Raw genomic sequence first — 13,528 nt, 5'->3', positions numbered from 1 at the left:
CTGTTTATAACTATACACCAAAGACTAGAAAAACATAAAACTGACAGATTTTGCTCTATACCACATGCTCAGTGTATACTGTAAACATGTTACAATAGTTAGGTTGGATATACAAAAGAGAGAGAGGGAGAGAGAGAGAGAGAGAGAGAGAGAGAGAGAGAGAGAGAGAGAGAGAGAGAGAGAAGGGGGAGAGGGAGAAAGAGAGGGGGGAGAGGGAGAGAGGCAGGCAGAGAGGGAAGGGAGAGAGGGAGAGGAAAGGGGAAGAGGAAGAGAGGGGGAGAGGGAGAGAGGGGGAGTCAGAGAGAGAGAGAGAGAGAGAGAGAGATGGACAGAGAGGGAGAGAGGGAAAGAGACGGAGAGAGAGGAGGGAGGGAGAAGGGGGACAGAGAGATGGGGGGACAGAGAGAGAGACAGAGAGGGGGACAAAGAGGGAGAGTGGGGGGGAGAGAGGGGGATAGAGAGGGAGAGGGGGACAGAGAGGGAAAGAGATGGTTTAACATTATAAAATATGCAGAAACTAAGTGTGTAAGAGACTGTATATATCAGTCGCTCTAGGATTTAGCAATTTTTTTGTGATTGTTTTAACCAGAATACTACTATACTACTATAATACTCTGATGCAACAGGAGTTTTTTTATTCTTTTTTAAAGAAATCTACTTGAATTGGCACAATAGCAATCACAGGATTCTTCTTTCAACTACTACCAATGGAACCCCGTCATTTTTGTCTCTGATCACTGTACTCATACTTGACACACCTGAATAGAAGCGGGCTTTTGCGGAATGCACATCGTGATGATGTCACATAAAACTACAGTGAAAAATCTGCTGAAGTTTGCATCAGGCTTTCATTCATTTCTGTGACCGCAAAAACTAGCAAAATCCTGAAGGGACATGAATATACGAAGCCAGAATTACCATCAACATTAAGTGTCAACAAGTGGCTTCAGAAAAAAATACTGGTGGCTTTACTGGTGGCATGCCTTTTTTTTGTTTACACAGAAATCAGCTAAAATTACCTTATTGTCTCATTGTTTTCTTCACTGCCTTCATCTTTTTATTGACAGTTGGGCTGCATCTGAAATGAATAATTTTTCTAAAAAAATGAAATAAGTGAAACTTAACTTTCCCCAAGATGTGAATATATATATGTTTGTGCTTATTTATGGTTGTCTGTGATGCAGTGGCTTCCGAACACACCACCATGAGCAGTTCTGTTTATCTAAAACGATCAGATCGCAAAAGGTAATGCAAGTCGTTTTTAATAGAAGGTCAGTGTTGGTATTTTGTATTAAAACAGTTCTCACGTAATAAAGTAATCAGAGTCGTATTAGTCATTTTTACTTTCTGGAAGCTCCCTAATTCAACAGAGAAGATCTTTTTTTTAAAAAAGAAAAACAGACTTATTTCAGGGCCCTGTTCTATTAGCTGATATTCACATCAACTGACATGCAAATTGAGGCTATATGTCAGTCTTACATTAATAATGACAGCACGGTCAACATCAGTCCTGAAGACTGAGTGACTATTTAAAATAACCTTTAGTCGACCCATAAGGCTTATTGAATACAATGGAGGAAACGACTGAGGAATCAATTTTCTACTCCAAAGGCTCTTATGAAGGCAAAGCTAGAGTTGAACATCCCAGTACCGAAAAAGAAAAGTGTTGAAGATTGTCCTTGGTGTCACTGTCCAGGTCGAGAATGTAGTGGGTTATGATCCGAATAACCTGAAGACAATATTTGGGAAAAACACAAAATATCAAAACGACAGATATGTTTTGTCATCTATCTTATATTTAAGATATTTGCTGAATCCTGAGAGAGAGAGAGAGAGAGAGAGAGAGAGAGAGGGCGGGAAGGGGTGAGAGAGGAAGAAGGGGGGAGGCAGGGGGAGTGAGAGAGAGGGAGAAGGGGGAGAGAGGGAGGGGAGGGAGAGAGAGGGAGAAGGGGGAGAGAGGGAGGGGAGGGAGAGAGAGGGAGAAACAGACAGAATCGGGGGGCAGAGAGATAGATAGAGGGGGGGGAGATAGATAGAGATAGAGAGAGAGAGAGAGAGAGAGAGAGAAGATAGATAGATAGATAGATAGAGATAGGGACAGAGATAAAGAGAGAGATAGAGAGAGGTCTCTGATACTCACAAGATCATGCAGAACATCATGAAGATGTTCCAGAGAGCTATAAATATGCGGAAGTAGCGCAGACTCAGTAAAAACTCCCTGATGTTTTCACCTGGGAATAAACAGGTAGATCAGGAAGTCATGTTATACTACAGTAATTATACTACAGTAAACACACTACAGTAATTATACTACAGTAAACACACTACAGTAACCACACTACAGTAACCACACTACAGTAATTATACTACAGTAAACACACTACAGTAATTATACTACAGTAAACACACTACAGTAATTATACTACAGTAAACACACTACAGTAATTATACTACAGTAAACACACTACAGTAATTATACTACAGTAATTATACTACAGTAACCACACTACAGTAATTATACTACAGTAAACACACTACAGTAATTATACTACAGTAAACACACTACAGTAATTATACTACAGTAAACACACTACAGTAATTATACTACAGTAAACACACTACAGTAAACACACTACAGTAAACACACTACAGTAATTATACTACAGTAAACACACTACAGTAATTATACTACAGTAATTATACTACAGTAAACACACTACAGTAATTATACTACAGTAATTATACTACAGTAATCACACTACAGTAATTATACTACAGTAAACACACTACAGTAATTATACTACAGTAAACACACTACAGTAATTATACTACAGTAAACACACTACAGTAAACACACTACAGTAATTATACTACAGTAAACACACTACAGTAATTATACTACAGTAAACACACTACAGTAAACACACTACAGTAATTATACTACAGTAAACACACTACAGTAATTATACTACAGTAAACACACTACAGTAATTATACTACAGTAATTATACTACAGTAAACACACTACAGTAATTATACTACAGTAACCACACTACAGTAATTATACTACAGTAAACACACTACAGTAATTATACTACAGTAAACACACTACAGTAATTATACTACAGTAAACACACTACAGTAAACACACTACAGTAAACACACTACAGTAATTATACTACAGTAAACACACTACAGTAATTATACTACAGTAATTATACTACAGTAAACACACTACAGTAATTATACTACAGTAATTATACTACAGTAATCACACTACAGTAATTATACTACAGTAAACACACTACAGTAATTATACTACAGTAAACACACTACAGTAATTATACTACAGTAAACACACTACAGTAATTATACTACAGTAAACACACTACAGTAATTATACTACAGTAAACACACTACAGTAAACACACTACAGTAATTATACTACAGTAAACACACTACAGTAATTATACTACAGTAAACACACTACAGTAAACACACTACAGTAATTATACTACAGTAAACACACTACAGTAATTATACTACAGTAAACACACTACAGTAATTATACTACAGTAATTATACTACAGTAACCACACTACAGTAATTATACTACAGTAAACACACTACAGTAATTATACTACAGTAAACACACTACAGTAATTATACTACAGTAAACACACTACAGTAAACACACTACAGTAAACACACTACAGTAATTATACTACAGTAAACACACTACAGTAATTATACTACAGTAATTATACTACAGTAAACACACTACAGTAATTATACTACAGTAATTATACTACAGTAATCACACTACAGTAATTATACTACAGTAAACACACTACAGTAATTATACTACAGTAAACACACTACAGTAATTATACTACAGTAAACACACTACAGTAAACACACTACAGTAATTATACTACAGTAAACACACTACAGTAATTATACTACAGTAAACACACTACAGTAATTATACTACAGTAAACACACTACAGTAAACACACTACAGTAATTATACTACAGTAATCGCACTACAGTAATCGCACTACAGTAATTATACTACAGTAATTATACTACAGTAAACACACTACAGTAATTATACTACAGTAATCACACTACAGTAATCGCACTACAGTAATTATACTACAGTAATTATACTACAGTAAACACACTACAGTAATTATACTACAGTAATCACACTACAGTAATTATACTACAGTAAACACACTACAGTAATTATACTACAGTAAACACACTACAGTAATTATACTACAGTAAACACACTACAGTAAACACACTACAGTAATTATACTACAGTAAACACACTACAGTAATTATACTACAGTAAACACACTACAGTAAACACACTACAGTAATTATACTACAGTAAACACACTACAGTAAACACACTACAGTAATTATACTACAGTAATCGCACTACAGTAATCGCACTACAGTAATCACACTACAGTAATTATACTACAGTAATTATACTACAGTAATCGCACTACAGTAATCGCACTACAGTATCAGTATCTGTGGGCCCAGATGTTTTAGTACCTGTAGTTGACCTGCTGGGATCATCACCGAACCCGTGAGACTGCGTCTCTTTCCTTTTCCTGTCAGAATAAAACAGAATTACTAACTGGAACATCGAGTATCTATAAAAGTCTGGGTTTAAATACCATCTAAAAGGCGTACTTACAGTTTAAAGTTTAAAACCGCCCCAGCGTTCATTAACAACGTGCTGAAAAACAGATCAGATGTGTGAAGTAGGAACTGATCAACAACATCAACAACAACAACAACAACAACAACAACAACACTGAGGAGCGATTAAACACCAAACAGTCTGACATTACAGCATCAATCTAAACTAAAACACATCCCCGAAAACTAACAATCAGAGATAGTTATAAGTGTACACGTATGTCACTTTGTTTCATTTGTTTTTACCCGAAAATTAACAGATCACCGATCATCTTGTCTTTCCTCAATCTCCTCTTCTTCTGACAGCATTAAGATGTTGAACGTGAACTGTAAACTCGCTGTCGCCACCTGCTGGTCAAGACCGATTTACAACAAAAACAAAACTACCACCACCAAAATCAACAACAACAACAACAACAACAACAACAACAACAACAACAACAACAACAACAACATAATAATAATAATAATAATAATAATAATAGTAATAATATAATTATTATTATTGTTGTTGTTGTTGTTGTTAAAGCACATTTGAAATAAGTGTTTTAAAGATTTATGCACCTGTTCGTAAGTAATTATAATAGAAAAAATCTACATAAATAGTTTTGAATATTTTCAATACAAAAAATTCATCTCAGTAATGGTGGATATTGTGGTGGATTTAAGGGTGAGTACTGTATTGGTTGTAAGTTAAGTGGCAGTCATTTTTCACTTTAACTGTGTGGACCAGAGCATGTATGTATGTATGTATGTATGTATGTATGTATGATGTATGTATGAATGTGTATATTATGTGTGTGTGTGTGTGTGTGTGTGTGTGTGTGTGTGTGTGTGTGTGTGTGTGTGTGTGTGTGTGTGTATGTATGTATGTATGGATGGATGGATGGATGGATAAATGGATGGATGCTATACATTCTGATTTCACGGATCATCCATCCGCTCTTTACATCATCCATCTGATCATCCATCCATCCATCCCTCTCATCAGAACCTGTTTGGAGCAGGTGTGGCAGTAGCCTACACTTTAGCGGAATGTAGATCCTTAAGATCTCCTGTTTACTGGAGCTCAGTGTTCTTGTTGGACAGGTTTTCTGAATTATTTACCTACGCTGTGTAGCCTACACTTGTCCGGTGCCACCCATAAGAGGCAGTATAACACCGCAGTGCCCGTTTCCAGGTCTCTTGCTCCATTCCATGAAGTCCTCATTTGCTTGGGGGTGCAGATGAACTGCAGTATATTAATAGGAGGCTATAGGTGTCCAGATCTCTTTCACTCTCACAGGCTTTTACGCGGACACATCGGACACGGACCTTTAACCAGCTCTCTGTACATGCGCTAATACTGTCATCAACTCCATATCCGACACCACCATGGAGGTACTGGACGCCCTAAATCTGGGCGAATTTGCCCAATATTTCTCAAAAATAGCGATGTTTCCTATTTTTGATCTGGCCTATTACATCGTGTCCATACTCTACCTCAAGTATGAGCCAGGTAAGTTGGACAGATTCATTTCATTTTGCGGTTTTTTTTCTAAGACGCATGAAACGCAACGGAACTTATGTCCGTCTGACACTTGTTTAGCGTCTGATATTTTGCCAATATATCATCCGATGAGTGCTTTAAACATCCCAATTTCACTGCGCCGTGTGTATCCCAGTCTCAGGGTTAATATTAGAGCAAGCATGCGTCATTACGCTTAGGATTTACGCATTATTCACGTATCCTCAGTTACACTTTTCTCCACATTTCATGCTCAAAGCAATTCTGTCGACCCCCCTGCTTGAAATCTGATAGATGCGTTACACATGCCAGAGCTGGAATAAATAGACTTGCCCTAAATAGACAGCAGCAAGAGAGCAAGAGTCCACAACTTTATCCTGTTTAAATGGGTAGCCTATAATATACACTTCTGTGCTGTTGCACCAAATATTAAAGCAGCGGTTAGTAAACTGTTTCTATAGCAACCGTGCTGATATTGTAATTGCAACAATGCAAGACTTTGAATGATGTGTTCTCGCAACTTTCTGTGACAATTACGTATTGTGTTAGTGTTGCAACGCAGCGGCCATTAGATAACAAAGCTTATAATGTTAATTAAAAAAATATGCACCAGTAATGACTCAGATATACATACATACATACTACTGCTTAGTCAATGGTCAGTTCTGTCCATGCTTTGGTATATAAGGAATAAAACACAACAGGCTATTGTGATGTCACCCAACAAATGTTGATTGTTTCCATAAGTGGGTACCTTCTTGTATCGCAAGAGTTTGTCAACCATAACAATTGTATTGTATTAAAGGTGATTCATGTTTATTATATGTTTACAGCTACAGTATGTTTGGGCACCTACTAAACAGCTCAGTTTCTGATATGATTTTTTTTTTCTGATAGCAGGATATTCACTTATTTCCTCCCATGCTTCAGTTGTAGGCTCTCTTGTTAATAGGATGGAAGAAGAAGATGGTGTTCAGAGACACCGCAAAGTGACAAGAAGTCCATTTTGAAAACTTTCATAGAAAACTTTTCATCTGAGACTCCTTCTCTTAATGTCACATAAATGTCTCTTCACAGAAAGGATCACCATATCAATACTCTCACGATCAGTCACGAAGTCCTTGTGAATTAACCGTCAATGAAGATGACATGTTAATTTGTCTTATAAAATTTATTCCTGCCTAATTGATTGGTGTCATGGTAGCATCTTTAGATGTTGCTTTGTCATATATAGGACTTTGCTTTTCCGTATTAGAGTTTCCAATACATTCACCCACTGCATATATATAGTATGCGAGTTCCAAGGCTTTTAAATATTGAGCACCAGAATCAGTTACAATATTTTTCAATTCTTCATTTGATCGATTTGTAACTGCACAAATGCGGTTTATTTGTCCAGAGAAAAAAATATGAAAATGTATGTGGTGCTTATTGTAAGAGTTGCTTTCACAAGACTCGCACAACTTGATAAGTCTTATGCACAAATGCCACCACTTTGGGCATGCTGGAGGTCCCAGATCGCAGCTGGCCTTCCAGTTGCCATGAATGAGTTGCCACAGACTGGTGTTTATTTTTAGTCACCACTTGATAGGATCACTTCTCCTTTAAAATGCCTGATGGTCACACCTGTTCCATACGATCTGTTTGTCCACAGAGCTTTGGAGGCAAAAGGAATGACTCTTAGATTTCAAATTTCACTTCTTTAATTTCTAATGATTCAACACTGAACTTACTAAGCCCTGTTTCACTGGTGTACTAGAAGAATGCAGGGCTGGGTAACATTATTATTATTTGTATGCTTTGTTTATGTATTGTTCATTTGTCTTGCCAGGTTACGCAACTCCAGCCCAGGTAAATCTGGAGAAGATTTGAGTACATGGATCAAGTACTAAAGTACTAAAGTCCACTGTGCTGAATTGCTTCCACACCCTTAAACCTACAGAAAGAAACTGAATGGGAGTGAATATATGAGTCTCTGTTTTGCAGGCTCAGTGGAGGTGTCCCGAAGAAGCCCTGTGGCCTCTTGGCTCTGCGCAATGCTCTACTGCTTTGGGAGCTACATCTTAGCAGACATCATGCTCGGACACAGCCCCATCGACTATTTCCATAATAACAGCCACATCCTTCTGGCCTCAGCTGTATGGTAAGTCTTTTTGAGTCAGTAAGCAGATACTCTGTAGCCACATGCAGAATAAAGCCACATTGATTTGCATAAAATTTCCATAGGTTTCACTTATGTCTTTACACTGTAAACTACGCATCCTTGTCTTGCCCTAAATGAAGAGCGAAGTTTTAAAGAAAGACGTTTATAATAACAATTGTTTAAATTCCATATTAAATCCCTTACACTGTATTTACATCTTGCTGTTCAGTAAATAAACTGTAACCTATTCAGTTGTCATGGAGGCTCAACAACACAGAGTTTGTCAGCACCACAGTTTGACATCAAAACTCTGACAGCAGAGACCTTTAAAGTGCTTGTTCTCTAAATATGAGATGCCAGTAGACCCGGACATGGATAGGGATATATAGGCACAACAGTGTTCTCAGTTCTTTACATAATGCATTAGCATTCGTATTTAAGTCTAATAGCCTTAGTATAAAGAGTGCATTATCAAAGTGACGTGACATGACATACGGCTAAGTATGGTGACCCATACTCACATACTCGTTCTCTGCATTTAACCCATCCAAAGTGCACACACACAGCAGTGAACACACACACCGTGAACACACACCCGCAGCAGTGGGTAGCCATTTATGGCTTAATGGCTCAAGGGCACCTCAGTCGTGGCCGGCCCGAGACTCGAACCCACAACCTTAGGATTAGGAGTCAAACTCTCTAATTAGGCCACGACTTCCCCCATGAGAGAACCGGATATGTCCGCTGCACATTACTGTGTATTACTCATAATTACTCATAACACACTCATATGTACACTACAGACAATTTAGAGATGCTAATCAGCTTACAGTGCATGTCTTTGGACTGGGGAGAAACCCAAAACACTCGGAGGAAACTCACATAAACAGTTGAATTGAAAATTCAACCTTAGAGCCTGTCAAATGCAGTGATTATTGGAGTGAGGCAATCATGCTAAACAATAAGTCACACTGTTCCACAGCTGGGAAAGTCAATGCATTAGAAGCCAGACAATGCCACATATCAAGGTTCTTTAATCTTAATCCACCTAATACAAAATTTCCATCATATCAATCTATCTAGTTAGGTAAGGTAGCATATCACAGGGTTTGTGCAAGACTTGTTTATTAGACTATATTTTTCTATAAGACAATCCCCATTTTCTGAAATGTCATCAGTATTATTTAAAAAATTGGGATTTCGATTTTTGTTCTCTTAGTTGGCCTTGTGTTTTTTGGAGATACGATATGGAGTTATGACATATATGAAGTTCATGTATCATGTAGCTGAATGTATCTTCCTATCTCTCTGTTTGTTCCAAACAAACTATCTTCTTCAATCTTCTCCCAGGTATTAAATCTCATACACAGGCCTCTTTTCTGGCTTTTCTAGCTGTTCTGAGCAAGGCTCTAGTTCTTTTCCCCCTTGTTTAAGGTCCATATTTCCTACCACCCTAGACTACTCAGTTGTGGGTATTTTCTACATATCCAGGCTACATCACTGTACATATCTGTCTATCTTTCATGAACTTTATTCGCTCACAGAAATCTCAGGAAATAAATAGTGTTCTTTTTCTCTGCTACAGGTATCTCATCTTCTACTGCCCGCTTAACTTGTTCTACAAATGTGTCGCATTCCTGCCCATTAAACTCGTACTAGTAGGTATGAAGGAAGTTGTTCGCACTCGCAAAATCGCTGCTGGAGTCCATCACGCACATCATGCCTACCACCATGGCTATTTTATCATGATCATCACTGGTTATGTCAAGGGTACGTAAGTGAAGCTTTAAATAAGTCATTCTGCTTTATGTTCTCATTTTATCTCTGATTATGTTTGAGTTGGCTTTACAGATTGTGGATCATTTAATCGCTGGTTATTACATTTTGATGTGATATGACATATTTGAAAGCTTTACATAAGAAAGTTGTCAATTATCTGCCGTTAAATTGGTGAGATTTGTTCATTTTATAATATTGGAATATACTGTAGAATTATTAACTGTGCTCTTATGTCACAGTGAAGTGTAGAGTTTCCATCTTACCTTTTAGGTTTTTTCCATGCAAACAGCTAAAAATCTGTTGCACCATATTATGGGAGTGAACGTTTCTCAACGTGTGCAAACAAGAAAGCCGATGGGGGGTGCGGGTGGGTTGGGGTGCAAACTGTTGTTAAAGTAGTCAGTTTGTTTCATTGCCCTGTAAATGTATTCCTACATAAATAGTTATGATACTGATGTCAAGAAGAAGTCATGCCCTTGTGTATTAAATGTCATCTTGTGGAATGATCCTCAAAAGCTGTCCGACAGAGTATCACTTTCTCTCCAACTGTTAAGGAGATTTTTTTTAAACAGCCACGTGTAGGAGGCTAAAATATGATTCCAGTCCGGAAGGCAAGATCACCTCTTCTGACATGACACGCTTTCATTCTATGTCCTTGTAGGATCTGGAGTAGCTCTCATGTCAAATTTTGAGCAACTGTTGCGTGGAGTGTGGAGACCAGAGACCAATGAAATTCTCAACATGTCATTGTGAGTGTTTCTTCTTCAGTTCCTTGTCCCACTTTCTCTAGGCCGAATCACCTTGAGTAAGAAATAAAACAAAGAAATACAACAGCGTTTTATACCACTGAACCTGTTGTGTCTATGATCCTGATGTTCCTGATCTCGTGCATTATAGCAGCTATAAACAGAATGTGACGCTATGAGAGTGTGTAATTTTACAGAGAAGCCCGAAGAAGTTTCTTCTACTGTAAAGATTCCCTTCATAAACTTTAAATAAACCTATTTGGACTGCAAATGCTCAAATATTTTCCATACAAGTCCATGTGATTGAGTGGTTACTAAAGAAATTATGATGTAATATCATGTATTAGTATTAACTTAGATGGAACTCCTCAAGAATCAAGAATTCAGCAGTGATCTGAATCCTTATAAAAGAATTATAATTCTTATAAAACTCATTATAAAAGGTGTTAACTGTGTATTTTTGTTGGATAATGTGCTAAGAAAAACAATATTATGTTTCAAAGCTAGACATGATTTCATTGATACATCTTATTTATACAAGTTTCTAATTACTAGATTGAATGCCGCAGAATGGGCGTGATCAATTTTTGTAGTATTATAATAAACCAATTACATTTTGAAATCTCACGAGGACGTTGCCACGGATGGGAATTATAGCTATAGTGTTTTCTTTAGGTGACTAAAACATGCATTCAGAATAGAGCAGTGGTAATGTGTCTGTTGGATAACAGCAGCGAGGTAGGTTTGGTAGACAAAGTAGTTCTATGCTAAACACTGGACACAATTGGGAAACGCACCAACGTCAGGACAGGAGTGTAGACAGGACTAGGGCAGTTATGACGCGAGACACCACGACACCACGACATGTACTGAGAGGAAGAACGACACAGGGATTACATTTTAAAATATTGCACTATAACCACATTTCACTGCTGCACATTGTTAGAAGATCAGTAATCTTAATAATTCCTCTCTGTATGTATTTGCAGCCCTACTAAAGCCAGTCTGTATGGAGCCATTCTGTTTACACTCCAGGAGGCACACTGGCTTCCTGTGTCTAAGAGCACCCTCATCTGCATCTTCACTCTTTTCATGGCTACTTCTAAGGTATGATCTTGTATTCAAGAAAATTCCATCTGAACTGGACTATTGGTCTACTTTAATAGATTTGAACCGATTTCACTGAGATGGTGATTCACAGATAGCACTGTTACATGGACTGCCGTTTCTTCTGTAGGTGTTCATGACAGCTCGCCACTCTCACGGATCTCCCTTTACTCTCATCGAGTCCTGGGTTTCCCACTTGCTCTTCGGATCTCCTCTCGCTGTTGAAGACGCTCATAATCACCACCACACTGCCCCAGCTGCTGCCTCTGCCCCTGCCTCTCCAGCCAAAACCAAAGAGGAATTGAGCGAAGGCACTCGCAAGAGAAAAGCCAAGAAAGCGGAGTAGACACACATCTACACCACCAACAACTACTATCTGCTCTCCGGCCATTTTTTTTTTGATACCTGGTTTATAATCTTCCCTTATTGGAAAGATAGTATTTTGGTGTTCACTAATTAACGTTCATTTTTTAATGGTGCTTTCAATAACAGATACTTTGTAGGGACTCTGTAAATAGTTCACCAGTAATTTTCATCCTTCCTGTTAATATATAGTGTATATCTCTATTTATTATGTACATTGTAGTCGTTCAGTGGTGCTCTGTTGTCCTGTCAGTGGTGAACTATCTTATAGACAGAAGAAACATCTTTGGATTATTAAGCCCATACAGATCAACATGTGGATTCTGATTGAAGCAGATTACACACTTTATATCACATTGCATTTGAAAGTACATCATTTTCTGAAGTAAATATATTTTCCAATCACATCTATTTCTGCGTAATTACATGCTACTGAGAAGCAAGAGGTCTTTCAGCATGTTTAGAAAAGTAGCATATGATCCTGTTGTATGAAATTAGTTACAGACCCAAAATTCAGGAAGTTTTATTGTCAGTTTGTTTAAATGCAATATTTATCTGTTATCCTGGATGAAACATATAAACCTGAAAATGACAACTGTTTGTGTTAGGCGTAAAGCTCGATATGGGTTCATGGTTTCACTGTGAATGTAGCTGTTTACACACCAAGAGCTCAATAATTGGTGTGCCGTTTGTACACTCTCCACCAGCAATGTCTAAAATGCAAGAAGTCATCTTACTGTATTAACAAAGACACAATGTCACCAGATCTTCATCAGTCAAACCAAATCTTCAAGCAGCTCACAGCTAACACTCTAAAACTGATTGTTAAAAGGCATAATGTGACCGACTGAACGAAAGAACTACAAAGATGCGTTAAATGAAATCCCTGAAATAAAATACAAAGATAGGACTTTAACTTTTCTCAGTCCAAACTATTTTTTCCACTATTATATTTTCTGTTATGACATCACAAAACCATGTGTTCATACTGTAGCTCTCGTTTGTTAGGACGTAACCAATTACCAGTGATCCCAACTAAACAAAACAAAGCATGGAGTATTGCACTTTGACGAATCGGCGGCAAGAATTCTTTGAAAATATTCCAATTGCTGGAGTGAAATCCTCAATATTTATTAATAGATAATATATTAATATAAA

At 37.6% G+C, this 13,528-nt stretch overlaps 2 protein-coding genes across 2 annotated transcripts; one reads left to right on the top strand and one right to left on the bottom strand.

The window, feature by feature from the left end:
• Positions 1-1,246: 1,246 nt before the first annotated feature.
• On the bottom strand, positions 1,247-5,073 carry smim7 (small integral membrane protein 7). The gene is made up of 5 exons (XM_060877996.1): positions 4,972-5,073; positions 4,721-4,762; positions 4,576-4,634; positions 2,141-2,231; positions 1,247-1,729 (listed from the first exon to the last, which is right to left on the bottom strand). The coding sequence occupies exons 1-5, from the start codon at positions 4,995-4,997 to the stop codon at positions 1,714-1,716; spliced, it is 234 nt and encodes a 77-aa protein (XP_060733979.1). The 5' UTR covers positions 4,998-5,073; the 3' UTR covers positions 1,247-1,713.
• Positions 5,074-5,914: 841 nt separating this feature from the next.
• Positions 5,915-13,291, top strand: tmem38a (transmembrane protein 38A). The gene is made up of 6 exons (XM_060877983.1): positions 5,915-6,223; positions 8,219-8,375; positions 9,961-10,145; positions 10,816-10,903; positions 11,890-12,007; positions 12,138-13,291. Exons 1-6 carry the CDS (start codon positions 6,100-6,102, stop codon positions 12,351-12,353), a joined length of 888 nt encoding a protein of 295 aa, XP_060733966.1. The 5' UTR covers positions 5,915-6,099; the 3' UTR covers positions 12,354-13,291.
• The last annotated feature ends 237 nt before the right edge of the window (positions 13,292-13,528 follow it).

The sequence above is a fragment of the Tachysurus vachellii genome, chromosome 1 (assembly GCF_030014155.1).
Source record: "Tachysurus vachellii isolate PV-2020 chromosome 1, HZAU_Pvac_v1, whole genome shotgun sequence".
In the NCBI taxonomy this organism is placed as follows: domain Eukaryota; kingdom Metazoa; phylum Chordata; class Actinopteri; order Siluriformes; family Bagridae; genus Tachysurus; species Tachysurus vachellii.
Note: the sequence above shows the minus strand (reverse complement) of the source record. Positions and strands in the feature narration are given on the sequence as shown.